The sequence below is a fragment of the Typopeltis vanoorti genome, chromosome 3 (genome assembly GCF_054136105.1).
Source record: "Typopeltis vanoorti isolate ZY-2024b chromosome 3, IOZ_Tvanoo_1.0, whole genome shotgun sequence".
Taxonomy (NCBI): Eukaryota; Metazoa; Arthropoda; class Arachnida; order Uropygi; family Thelyphonidae; genus Typopeltis; species Typopeltis vanoorti.
The window spans coordinates 132,711,406-132,725,974 of NC_143551.1; the positions used below are offsets into that span (position 1 = coordinate 132,711,406).

General features: G+C 37.3%; 1 protein-coding gene across 2 annotated transcripts in view; it reads left to right on the plus strand.

Annotated features, from left to right (window-relative positions):
* The window catches only part of LOC150108576 (ubiquitin-conjugating enzyme E2 T-like), a 111,712-nt gene that overhangs the window by 36,531 nt on the left and 60,612 nt on the right, over positions 1-14,569 (plus strand). For both annotated transcript variants that reach the window (XM_090416018.1, XM_090416019.1), the window contains exon 2: positions 731-854. In XM_090416018.1, the coding sequence (XP_090272144.1) occupies positions 746-854 (109 nt within the window). In that variant the 5' untranslated portion in view covers positions 731-745. The remainder of the gene's footprint in view (positions 1-730; positions 855-14,569) is intronic.

Genomic DNA, 14,569 nt, shown 5'->3' on the forward strand with positions numbered 1-14,569 from the left:
GGGGATCTGGGGTGATATGGACAAAAAAAATTAGAAACACATTGCTACATTTGTGAAGACAGCATGGAATATGGCAGTGATGCAGAGGATACGGACATTTTAAAGTATGGATGTTAATGGCTTCATTGCATAAAGCTTGGTCAGGGGCCACATGTGGATTGCTGTGAACATATTTGGGTACCTGATTTTCAAAGGAATGAAGATATATTGGAAAGAGTCCATAGACAATTGACTAAGATGTTTTCTGGAATGTAAAGTATAAAGACAGGTTAAGGAAATGCAATTTGTATGTGTGGTGGATATGAACTAGGATATATTTGAGATATATCGGTCTGTAAGTGCTTATTATCAGCTTGATGTGGATGAGGTTTTTCATAGAATTTGAGGAAAACTGCGAAGAACAAGAGAACATTCCTGGAAGCTGTCTAAGGAGGGTGTAAGCAGTGGGGGTAGGGGGAGAGGAACAGGGTTTTTTTTTGCATGTAGAATGGTAGGTTATTGGAATTGCTAGAGAGTATGGTGAGTGCAGAGATAATGCATTTAAGGCACAGTATGATAAGCTGCATGATGGGTCTTTTGACTGTAGATATTTTATGATAATAATAGTAATAAATTCCTTAATAAAAATTGAAGCATGTAAATTACATTCATATTCAGAATGACTTATTTTTGTCAACCAGTGCTGTTATGTACATATTTATTCCAGAACTTTATTTTATTCTTAACAAAGATAAGTGTTCTGAGGATGCAGAATTTAGTGAGAATCAAGAAAGAATTGGAGAGAATTGTTCAGCAACCTGAACCAGGAATCTCGCTGTGGAAGGTTGGAGATGATGTGTCTCATCTTGAAGCAAGTTAGTATTCAGTTTGTTTCAGACTATCCGTTTTTAAAATTATACAATATATGTACATGAAAACACAAGGTAAAAGTATTATTTATTAAATATACTGCTATATATTTCAGTCTGAAATTAACAGACCAGTCAGTGGCTTAAAAAACAGTTCTTATAAGGTAGAATGCAAACAACTGATTTATTCAAAATAGAATGAGCTGTGTGATGTTAAATCACTCTATGCTTTAACTGAAGAAAAGGTTAAAATAAAAGCTTTAATGATGTATTATACTAATCAAACTTCCCCATATTTTTGATAAGGATAGGCAGTCATTCTGATTCAAGTTAGGGCAGTGAAGCATGGCTTCAGCACTCTCCTTAAATACGACTTCAAATTTGTACCGACATCTATGCAGAAGGTGTGTTTCAGACCAAAGTATGTTGTGATTTTTCTCTTTTCTGTGTTGAGCTAATCCAGATTTATCAGATTTTTTTGTATAAAATATATGATTGACGTTCTTATATTCTTTTATCTATTGAGTATCTAGTTTGTCCGAAGTAGGAAAGATGGCAGTCACATGGAACTTGGTACATACCTGGAAGAGACATACAAGGAGTGTTTATCTTTAGAAGAAGGGAGATACATTGAGAGTTTATTAATAGGAATAAAAGTTGCTACTAAATTTTGCCGGCTTGGTTGGCCGAGTGGTTATCATATCTGCTCTCCAGCCAAAAGGCCTCGGGTTCAAATTCTGCCGTGGACATGGATGTTTGTGATTGTCTGTGAAAGTACTAGTGGTGATGGTGAGTGATAGATGGCATTGGTGTAGTGGTGGTTCACTGTAGTTTGCGGATTGCGTGGTGGAGGTGAAGAGTTGTAGAGTAGGTGTCCTCCCTCGATGAGTCTTTGGACTCTCTGGAGGTGTCATGTAATGATAATTATTATTATAAATCATATTTCTTCAGAATTCTTGAAATTGGTTCTGAAATGCTGGAGAGGTATGGGATTGGAACTCGACGTATTGATTCCTTGTTGTTTGGGTTAGGTTTGTTTAAATCAAGCAGATGTTGTGTACTCCTTTCTGAGAAGCTATTTAATTTCATATATTGTTTGATATTTGGGAGTTCTTTCTGTAAATGATGGAGATTTGAACGATTAGTCTTAACTCATCGAATTAAGCACTTTATGAATCCTGTCTTTTGAAAGGATGATGCGAAGATAGTTGAAGAACATCCAGTGAAAGGGGGTTTTCTATAAACTGATGTTGTTAAATTACCTGATGGTGAGTGGATGAGAAAAATGTCTAAAAACAATAATTTGTTGTCTCTTTCAATTTTTCTCATCTGTTCACCATCAGGTAATTTAACATCAGTTTATAGAAACCCACTTTCACTGGATGTTAAATTCTTCAACAATCTGCACATCATCCTTCTCAAAAGATAGGAATCATAAAGTGCTTAATTCGACGAGCTAACACTAATTGTTCAACTCCCCATCATTTACAGGAAGAACTCTCAAATATCAAACAAAATATGAAATTAAACATTCTTCTCAGAAAAGGCTACACAACATCTGTTTTATTCCTACAAACCTAACCCAAACAACAAGGAATCAATACGTCGAGTTCCAATCCCATACATCTCCAGCATTTCAAAACTGATTTCAAGAATTCTGAAGAAATATGATTTAGTAGTGCCTTTTATTCCTGTTGATAAACGCTCTCCTATGTCTCTTCCAGATGTATGCCAAGTTCCATGTGACTGCCATCTTTCCTACTTCGGACAAACTGGATACTCAATAGAAAAAAGAGTACAAGAACATCAATCATATATTTTCCACAAAAAATGTGATAAATCTGGATTAGCTCAACATGAAATAGATACAGACCGCAACATTCGTTGGTCTGAAACATGGCTTCTACATAATGTCGGTACAAATTTGAACACTTATTTAAAGAGAGTGCTGAAGCCATGCTTCACTGCCCTAACTTGAATAAGAATGACTGTCTATCCTTATCAAAAATATGATAAAGTTTGATTAGAATAGCACATCATTAAAGTTTTTTAATTACTGTTAGAACCAAGAATGATATTTTATAAAGACATAAGGTCTTAAGAAACCAACTAGTACTACATCTATCTGATGATCTGTTGAGTATGATATTGTAAGTTATATATGCAATTTATTTTTACACCGTTATAATTAACCTTTTCTTCAGTTAAAGCTAGTGCTGTTGGCAATTTAACATCATGCAGCTTATTCTATTTCGAATAAATCAGTTGTTTGCATTCTACCTTGTAACAACTTTTTTTAAACCACTGATGATGGTCTGTTAATTTCAGACTGAAATATATAGCAGTATATTTAATCAATAATACGTTTACCTTATATATATATATATATATATATATATTGTATAGCACTATGGCACAAGTATCTCTAAAAACAAGAATTTTTTTAAAAAATTAATACTAAGTTTCCTACTTTTTTGATGCCATTTTTACTTAAATGCATTTTAATGCCAACAGACTTGTAAGATTTTTTTTCTCTCATAGTTGATAGTTAATTTCTGTAAGTTATTAATCTGAATGGAACAACATTTATCAAGACTTGTTGGTATTATATATATGTTCTGCATTTTATATTACCCTGCTTTGTCTTTGTTTTCTTTATTTAATATTCAGGAATGGACAACTGCCTTAACTATTGGCTGCTGCCATCTATCTATTTCTACTATATCTTATTTCTCACTCTCTATAGTGTAACAAATTTATTTGTTTTATGACTGCACCAGTTAGACTATATATTGAGTGTGAGATTATAAGATCTTAACATTGACTGCTGTATGCAACAGGTGTGCCTCATACATACACTTTCTGCTAGTGCCATGTGATACGTATCTGTTTCACAGGTTAACTTGTTATTATTTCCAGTGGCCTGTGAAGATGGGGGAAAAAAAATTAGTATCGTAGCAGTTAACATGTTAAAGATAAGGCAGATATCATTTATGTTCCTCCACTTATACATATATCCTTATTTTAAATTATTCGTGGCTTAATAATCAATCCCATAATGTTATGCAGGTTCGAATTTTTTAGGATAGTGCATTGACAGTATCAGTCCAGTGTGTTGTTCACAAACCATTTAATTAAGTCAAAGGGAATTATTTACAGAATGTATACATATTCATATATGTATACAGTGTTATTACAATTCTCTTGCTAGTCTCAATTCTTTCTGATCTAACCTTAGTTCTAAGCTAATTCATAATCTAGCAAAACATTAACTTGAATATAAGCCACACTTTGTTTAAGCGTAATTCAACATTAATATACGTTATCTCATAAACACTTGACATATATTCTTGTTCAGTATTATAACTACTTATAATTCTTGTTCAGCACACTGTATTTCACATTAACCTTTTGTTCACACGTAAGTCTTCTTCTTGTCTTTCTTTCCGTCTACCAGTTCGTTCCTGATTTTCCAGCTAAATTTTTTCCTTGTCCGAGTCATCTATTATTCCTTGCTGTATGTGACCCTTAACTTGGTGGCGATGTACAGCTCTTTCCTTTCGAGATGATCAGCACAATACTTCTCATGTGGTAATGGACCCAGGCAGAAGACTTTAAACTCACAAAGCTTCTCTTTAGATTTCATACAGTGAACTTAGTATAATGGTGGACCCAGGTAAGAGAAGTCCTGAGATACCTAAGACAAACAACGCTTCTCTTTCAATTCTCAACGAGTCTTGCGTGCATGACAGCAGACCCAGGTAAGAGAAGGCTTAGAAAACCCCAAGACAAACTTCCTTCCCTTTCAATTCCCGACAACAACCTTGTGTGAATGGCAGGCCCAGGTAAGAGGAGGCTTAGAAAACCCCATGACAAATTTCCTCTTCAATGACCTGCCTTATATATGCTCGGGCTTCCTTTGTGTGCATGCGCATGTCTCTCAAAAATGGTCACATATTGACCTTCAGACATGCTGACGTCATTCTTTCCGCGTCTTTGGAATTCTCTATCCATGGCAGTTCTTAGAATTCTTCACTGTGGTCACATGATCATCATGACCTTTGGACATGATGATCATTCTTCGTGCATCTTTGGAAATTTCATTAATATCGCTACCTGATGATGTCATTCGCCACATTATTTTAACAAAGGCTCATTTAAGTTATTAAAATTACAAGATTATTATAGACAAAATTAACATTTCTCTAAGTACATTCCTCTAAATAAAAACCTGTAAAAGTAAACATGAGTTATGAAGTCACATATCATGAAAGATTTTATATTAGCATATCAAATTCTATTCTTAAGCCTTTGAGAATAATAAAATTTATCTTTCACAAACTTCTGAATGATGAATATATTTGAGAAAAAAATGAATGCTAAGACTGATACATGCCAATAAATTTTGAAATGGATCTAAAATTAAACTGCAGGATTTTCCCAGTATATGATGATGTAAATAATTTACTAAAATAAAGAACCAAAAGACTTCACTTCGGCGATGCAAATTTATAAAAATTAAGTGGATATTAAATCCAGCATTATTTGAAAGCCGAATATAGAAACTATAAAAGTTTTGTATGAAATTTGACTAGAGAGTTTACAGGAATACACTCGCGAAATTTACAAGTTGCCCTAGCCGGACCTTATAGGAGATATGATTGCTGCCCAAGAGTCCATATATTTCCCTCCTATTGGTCCATTTTGAAAAGGTTTTGAAAAATTTTGAAAAATAATTTACTAAAATAAAGAACCAAAAGACTTCACTTCGGCGATGCAAATTTATAAAAATTAAGTGGATATTAAATCCAGCATTATTTGAAAGCCGAATATAGAAACTATAAAAGTTTTGTATGAAATTTGACTAGAGAGTTTACAGGAATACACTCGCGAAATTTACAAGTTGCCCTAGCCGGACCTTATAGGAGATATGATTGCTGCCCAAGAGTCCATATATTTCCCTCCTATTGGTCCATTTTGAAAAGGTTTCACTAGCCTGACAGCTGTTTCAAACTGGTTGGTTTTTGTCAGAGACCAGGCAGAAACCTTAAGAAAGCAAAAACTCTCAGTACTAAGTAACTTGAAACATCAGAGAGGTGTATTTTTTGTAAGTGAACTCACAGTCGGTGCATAAAAGTATTTACTAAAATAAACATAATTCAAAAGTAATTCTGAACTGTGCAATTAAGGTGCTTGGTGAGACATCTGGAAAGATTAGAGAGCAGAAGGAGGGTTGGTGGTGGAATAATAACGTACAAGTGGCAGTGACAGTTAAGAGGAAGGCAAAGCAGAAGTGGGATGAGTCAAGAGTGGAAGAGGACGGAGAGGTGTACAGAGAGAGAGAAAGCAAGAAGCCAAGAGAGTTGTGGCACAGGCGAAGGCCATGGCATATCAAGATCTGTATGATCAATTAGAAACAAAGGAAGGACAGAGAAAAATTTACCAACTAATGTAGAAATAAAGCAACAAAGGACATCTTACATGTGAGGCAGATCAAAGACGCTGAAGGAAGAGTATTATGGAGGGATGTGGACATAAGAAACAGATGGAGAATATACTTTGAAGAACTTTTGAATGAGGAAAATGCAAGGACTCAAAGAGAAGATGGGCAGCCTTCTGAGGGGATGGTGCAGAACATTAGTAGAGTGGAAGTGACGGAGGCCATGAAGAGGATGAGGAATGGAAAATCGGTGGGCTACGACAGGATTCCAGTGGAGGCATGGAAGGCACTGGGGAAGAGGGAATTGACCTGCTGTGGGACCTGTTCGTGAAAGTTTGAAAACAGGAAAATATACCCGAGGAATGGAGGGAGAGTACTCTTGTCCCCATCTACAAGGGTAAAGGGAATGCACAAGACTGTAAAAATTACAGAGGAATAAAGTTGATGTCCCGCACAATGAAAATCCTAGAAAGGGTTCTTGATGGAAGATTGAGGAAGGAGATGGAGATTGCAAAGGAACAATTTGGCTTCATGCCTGGTAGATCAACAACAGATGCTATCTTTGGGTTACGGCAGATGGAAAAGTTTCGAGAGAAACAGTGGGAGCTACATCTAGCATTTATTGATCTGGAGGAAGGCATACGATAGAGTGCAAAGGCAAGAAGTCTGGAGGTGTCTGAGGTAGAAGAAGGTTCTGGAGAAATATGTCAGGTTGGTGCAGAAGATGTACAGAAATGTGAAGACAAGTTATAAAGTTTGGCCACTGCATTTGCAGATGTGTGAGCTGATATATTGTCCTAGTGAAATGACATCTCTTTCCTGATCATTCCTTGGCTTTTCTCGTGGATTTTTTTGATAATTTGTGTAGAAGTTCGGACCTGTCTGGGACAGACAGAAAGTTTTCAAGTAACAGTTCGCTTGCATCAAGGGTCAGCATTAAGTCCGTTTCTGTTTAACATTGTGATGGAGGTGGTGACGGAGGAGGTGAGAGAAGATGCGCCTTGGACAATGTTGTATGCAGATGACATCTTGCTGTGTGCAGATTCAAGAGAAGCGGGAACTAAACTGGAAAGATGGAGAAAAGTAATGGAAGAGAGAGGTATGAGACTGAGCAGAAGTAAGACAGAGTATATGTGTTGCACAGTGGGTGGCAGCCAGGAGACAGGTCTGGAGCTGGAAGGAAATGTCATCAGTAAGGTGAGGGACTTTAGATACTTAGGTTCAACAGTGGAAGAAGATGGAGGAGCTGAGAAGGAAGTGGGATGCAGGATACAAGCGGATTGGAGGAACTGGAGGGAGTGGCTGGAGTGTTATGCGATAAGAGGGTGCCGATCAATCTGAAAGGCAAAATCTATAGGACAGTAGTGAGGCCAGCTATGACGTATGCTATAGAAACTGTGGCCCTGAGAAAAAATAACATCAGCAGGATGGAAGTAGCAGAGATGAGAATGCTTAGGTGGATGTGTGATGTGACCAAAAAGGATCGTCTGAGAAATGACTATGTGAGGGGAACAGTGAAAGTTACGAACTTAGGAGTGAAGATACAGGAGGCAAGGTTGAGATGGTTTGGTCGTGATGAGGAGGGAGGACGAATATGTGGGAAGAAGGGTCATGCAGATGGATGTGCAAGGAAGGAGGAAGCGTGGGCAGCCAAAGAAGAGATGGAGGGAGCTGGTAGAAGAGGACTTGAGGATGAAGAACTTGGATGTGGTGACAGCCCAAGACAGGAGGATGTGGAGGAGACTCATCATCAACAGTGACCCCCACTTAAGTGGGAGAAGCTGCAGAAGAAGAAGAAGAAAGAGCCAAAAGGCTTCATGAAGCCTTTTGGCTCTTTGTTTGTTCTTTTTATTTGGCTGATTTGTCAAGATCTGCAAAAAAGCCTTCTGCTGCAATAACATCTTCATCTGACAAAAAATTTTTTTCCAGCCAAGAAATTTTGGGATTCAGGAATAGGACTGGTAGGTTGATTTGGGTTTACAGCCAAAGCAACTCAGACTATGAGGCCAGTGCATTGAGTTTGTTAATTGCATGTGTTTTTAAATAGGAAGAAGTCTGAAGGCATATCAGGCAAATGCTGTGTGTGCGGCAAACAATTTGAAGCCAAGTTATAAAGTTTGGCCACTGCATTTGCATATGTGTGAGCTGATATATTGTCCTAGTGAAATGACATCTCTTTCCTGATCATTCCTTGGCTTTTCTCATGGATTTTTTTTGATAATTTGTGTAGAAGGTTAGCTTAGTACTCTGTTTATAGTTTGGCACTTTGGAAGATACTCTATCATTATTATCCCTTCTGTAGAGACGGGTGGAAATGAATGTGTGCTTTAAGATATGTTAGAAAACTAATTAAGGATAATGCTATATTTGGTTTGATTATTTGAATTACTAAACAATGTAAATATGTGAACCATTATTATTATTTATATGGTTCACATGGAGCCAAGACTCATTGCGAGAGACCCACACAATACCTATTATATATATCACCTTATTCACTGTTGGTGCACTCACAACCACCTCTATCAGTCCATTCCACTCATTCACCACTCTCCAAGTAAAGAACCTAGCCCACACACACCCTTACTAACCATACTCTTAGACAACTTCCAAATGTGACCACTTGCTTTTTCCCTACTCCCCATGTATTGAAAATGTTCTTTTGTGTCAATCTTATAGAATCCCTTTGATAACTTGTAAATTTCTATCATATCCTGTCTCTTCTGCCTGTTAGCTAAACTTTGCAATACCCCCCCCCCCCCCCTCAATCTATCCTCATAGGGAGCATTCCACAGACCTGTCATCAGCCTGGTCACTCGTCTCCGAAACCTCTCCAGCATCTCCTAATCCCTAAGAAAAGCAGGTGACCAAATCTGTGCACATGAGGCCGAATCATAGCTTATAAAGAGGGATAATAACCTCTCTATCTTTACTTGTCAATGTGTTCTTCAACGCTATTTTTTTTGCCAGCACTTGCAGTGTGTTTGATCAGCTCAAACATACTGCAAGTATGTTTGAGCTGATATGTCAAACATACATATATTTGATCCCTAACATATCCTTAGCCTCACAATCTCTTGTAATCTAGTATCATAAATATGATATGAAGTGTGTAACTCTTTCATCCCAAAGTGCATACCTTACATTTTACAACATTAAATTGACAACCATTGTCTTTTGCTCACACTGCCAATTTATTTAAGTCATACTACAAGATATCTATATCACCTTTATCAAGTTTTGCATCATCAGCAAATAACTGAATACACCACCCACTCAGATCTTCACTATATCATTAATACAAATTGAAGAATAGTAGTCCTATTACAGAGCCCCAGGGCATTCCTATAGTCACCTCATTTGCCTTGATTCCACTCCACCATACACCATCCTCTGATGTCTGTATATTAGTTTCCCCACCCCCATCCATGTCACCAACCTCATAACCATTCCCATTTGCTCCAACCTTTCCACATTGTATTCTATCCGTTGCCTTTGCAAAGTCCAACAGTATCGTGTAGCAATTTCCTTTATCCAATTCAGCTGTCACCTTATTATAAAATGTAAATAAATTACTTAGTAGGACCTACCTTTTACAAAATCATGCTACCCCCTATAGTGTATCATATTCCTATACACCCATTCCTGAATTTTACTTTTAACTAATTTTCCAATACTTGAACCACCACTCCAGAAATACTAATTGTGGTCTGTAGTGCTTAAGGATCAAAGCTGTATAACTGAGAGGAGACCTCCACATTGCCTTTACAGGAATGTGGAGAACCGACCAGGGCATCTGACCTAATGTCCAATCCTCACCTTCTCGTGGTGCACCCTGTTAGGTATCTACCTGGATACTGAACGAATGAGGATGGGCTGGCAATTTGGGATCTAGCCGACCAAATTGTATTCTTATTGGCTTAAACCCAATATTAAATGATGGTACAACATGATAGAATTTCATTCCGGCTGGGGCGTCGCCTGGTTAAACAAGGTGCCCATTGTTTTCGCCAGGAGAACCAGGGCAAACAGCAAAAAGTGAGCTACTGGAACAAATCCTAAAACACACCCCAACTCAATGTCACCAGAATTGAAGATCGGTACTATCAACATAAGAAGCCTGAATGGCAAAGAAATAGCTGAGGAATTAGATATGTACCAGATCAACATAATAGGGGTGACTGAAACAAAAAAGATCAAAACTGGTGAGCTCTTTCTGAGCAATAAATACAAAATTTTATATTCAGGCAATGACAATCAAGGAAAAGAAGTAGCCATAGTATTCAACACTAAATATGAGGCTAATCTTCTTGAATGGCAGTTAATTTCAAGTAGAGTGATGTGGGCAAATATCAGAATGGGGAACTGGACAATGAGACTTATTTGTGCATATGGTCCCACAGAAGGTTCTCACAAGGTAGAAGTGGAGGAATTTTTTGAGGCTTTAGAAAAAGCAACTGACACAATGAAAAAGGAAAAGTTGGTCCTTGTTGGGGATCTAAATAGCAGAGTAAGAAATGATTTTCAGACATACAAAAGTATTTTGGAAAAATTTGGAGAAAAGAACAAAGCTAATAATAATGGCAAATACTTGTTGGATTTCTGCTCAGGACATGGACTGGTTATTATTAACACCATGTTCCAAACATAAAAATGTGCACAAATTGACATGGAGAGAAGAGGCAAGGAATAAGAAAGTCTCATTGACTATATTATTGTTGATAGTGATATTTTCTCTTTGGTGCAGGACACTAGAGTGTACAGAGGATTTGAAATTGGAAGTGATCACCATTTAGTCTTAAGCAGGATAAAATTGAATTTCATATTGAAAAGAAGAACATGTAACAAAGTTTTAAAGCAAATAAAAATTGAGCAGCTCTCAGATGTGAACTGTAGACTAAAATATACAAACATTATTCAAGAAAAAATGAAAGAGTTTGAGAACAGGAATCAAACCTTGGAGATTCTGTGGCAACCTCTGAAGAAAACATTGATTGATTCTGCCAGAGAGGCATGTGGTGAGGTAGTCTGCAAGGATAGAAAAATCAGAACTCCATGGTGGATACAGGAAGTTAACGAGGCGGTGAAGGAAAAGAAGAAAGCATATCAAAAGTTCCTGGCAAATAACTCAGCTTGTTCTCTTAGAGAATACAGAGACAAATGGAAGAAAGCTAAACAGTATGTAAAACTAGATAAACAAAAGTCATGGGAAGACTTTGGTAAGAACATAGAAAATAAATATCAAGACAGTGGCAAGATATTCTGGAGGTTGTTGAAGAAGCTCAGAAATGGAGGAAAGAGTGCTTAAAAGGAATTAGAGATAACAAAGGTGATATGAAAACGGGAGAAAAAGATATCCTTGAAGTATGCAGTAATTACTTCGAAAAATTGCTAAATGAAACTAGCAGTGATGACAGCACAGTGATAAAAAAAACACTGACCAGGCATGCAATCAGGAATACATATGCAAGCTTGAAGTAGAAAAATCCATCAAAAGTCTGAAATGTGGAAAGGCAGCTGGAGTAGATGATATCAGACCAGAAATACTAGAGTATGGAGGTGTAAAAGTTTTATAGTGGCTACACTGCATGGTTCAGAGGGCTTGGACAGAAGGAAGAATTCCAGATGATTGGAGTAGAGCTCTCATAGTACCCATATATAAAAAGGGAAATAAAACTGATTGTGAGAATTACATAGGTATTTCCCTACTGAGTGTTCCTGGTAAGATTTATGGCAGTATACTTGAGAAATGGTTGAGAAGGATTGTGGAAGAGAAGCTTGGTGAGGAACAAGCTGGATTCAGGCCAAATAGAGGCTGTCAGGATCAAATATTCACTTTACAACAAATAGCTGAAAAGTCATGAGAATATAACAAAGATCTCTATTTAAGTTTTGTAGATCTGGAAAAAGCATATGACAAGGTGCCAAGAGAGAAGCTATTCAAAAATGCTACAGTTGTATGGTAAACATACAGCTGTAGCGTTTTGTGGATAATTATATCAAGCAATGCTTGATCATTATTTGAGTTGTAAGTCAGCAGTTAGAATTGAAGGAAGTACAGGAAGATGGTTTAATGTTAAATCTGGTGTCAGACAAGGATGTACATTATCATCTCTGTTATTCATTATCTATATGGATTACATTATGAAGGAAAGTGGTATTAAACCTGATATCAAAATTGGAGATGTCAATGTTAGCTGCTTGCTTTATGCAGACGATGTTATACTTCTAAATAAATCCGCTACAAGCCTGCAAGATTCCCTGACTAAATTAAATAACTGTTGTGATAGATATGGTATGATGGTCAGCAATAACAAGACAAAGATAATGAAAATAGGAAGATGCATTGAAAATATCAGCTGCATTACGAATGGAGAACCTATAGAACAAGTAAAACATTTCAGTTACTTAGGCATGATTTTTAGTGAAGATGGTAAATTAAATATGGAAATAGGTAACAGAATTAACAAAGCTGGTATGGTAGGAAGTCAACTGAATAAATTTATATGGAATAAGTGAGAAATTAGTCAAAATACTAAATTAGCTGTATACAAGACAGTGTTCAAACCAATTTTAACTGATGGATCTGAGAGCTAGGTCAGAAGTAAAACACTTGACCAAAGACTAGAGACTGCAGATATGAGAGTCCTGAAAAAGATCAGGGGCATGAACAGATGGCATCAATGGCATCTGAGAATTGAGATAGATAAACTGGAAGTACTTAACACGTTCGCTGCCGAGCTACTTTGGCATGGTCTGTTCCCCTACGCCGAGCAGTTTTACTTCTTTAAGATCAGTATGATAATCTCGCTACCGGAGGTAAATGGCCTACGAGTATACTCGTAGTTGACTTGTACAGAGCATATACGGTCTATGAGAATACACACTATTGATGCTAGCCCCACAAGCCAAGGATTTTCTCTTCTTCAAGGTCACTGCAATAATCTCGTTCCCGGCGATAAGCGTCCTACGAGTATACTCGTAGCTGGCTTGTGAAGCAGGTTTAGCCACTACGAGTATACTCGTAGTTGGCAGCGAACGTGTTAACTGAAAAATATCAATGTGAATACCATAGTGGGCCTGTATGGTATGTCAACTTGTGTGTTACGAGAATGTGCAAGTGAACTGGCAGTGCCTCTGACGAAGCTGTTTTAAGTCTTACATTTGGCAAAGTTCCAAGGGAGTGGAAAGAGGGTAAGATAGTTCCATTACATAAAGGTGGTTCCAAGGGAGTGGAAAGAGGGTAAGATAGTTCCATTACATAAAGGTGGTTCCAAGACAGAAGTAGCAAATTCATCATCAAATTCTTGACATTTACTCTCAAGGGGTGTACAGAATATGAATTTACATCATTACTAACTTCCTACCTACAATTTTCTGCCAAATCAATCTGTTACCTATCAAAGCTACAACATTGTCAGATCTTATATTTATATATCTATCTTCTACGGCACTTTTTACCATATCAATCCACCTATATCTTGGTCTTTCTCTGGGTCTTTTTCCTGCCAACCCAGGAGAGAACACATGTTTGGCAAATCTTTCCTCACCCATTCTGTTTAAGTGACCATACCACCTGAGATTAGCTCTGCTAAAGCATTCCTGGATGCTGACGATGTCAAGTTCTTTCCTAATATCCTTGTTGTAATGGAACTAGCTTACCCTCTTTCCACTCCCTTGGAACCACCTTTATGTAATGGAACTATCTTACCCTCTTTCCACTCCCTTGGAACTTTGCCAAATGTAAGACTTGAAACAGCTTCGTCAGAGGCACTGCCAATTCACTTGCACATTCTCGTAACACACAAGTTGACATACCATGCAGGCCCACTATGGTATTCACATTGATATTTTTCAGTTAAGTACTTCCAGTTTATCTATCTCAATTCTCACATCAGTCTTTGTCATGTCAATAACTGCAAAATCACCACTTAGATGATATACCCTTGCAAAGTGATCACTAAGAAACTATTTCTTTCTGCATCTGTCACATTCTTACCATCAGCACTGAGTAAATCATTCTTTCTCTTACTTGCTACGTAGTGAAAAACTCTTTCAGATTTACCTTGGCTTGGTTAACTAATTTTCTCTCAAAATCTGATTTAGCCTTCCTTACCATACTTGTTAATCATGAACATGCTGATCACCTTTTTGTTCATATTCCTTCTGCAACGCTTTCTTTTTGTTGCAGCTCTTGTTTTATATTGCTACTCATTCACTTACTCCCTACTCAGCTTATCCTCCTGAATCTGGGTATTCAGTCTGATACTGCCTTGCTCAA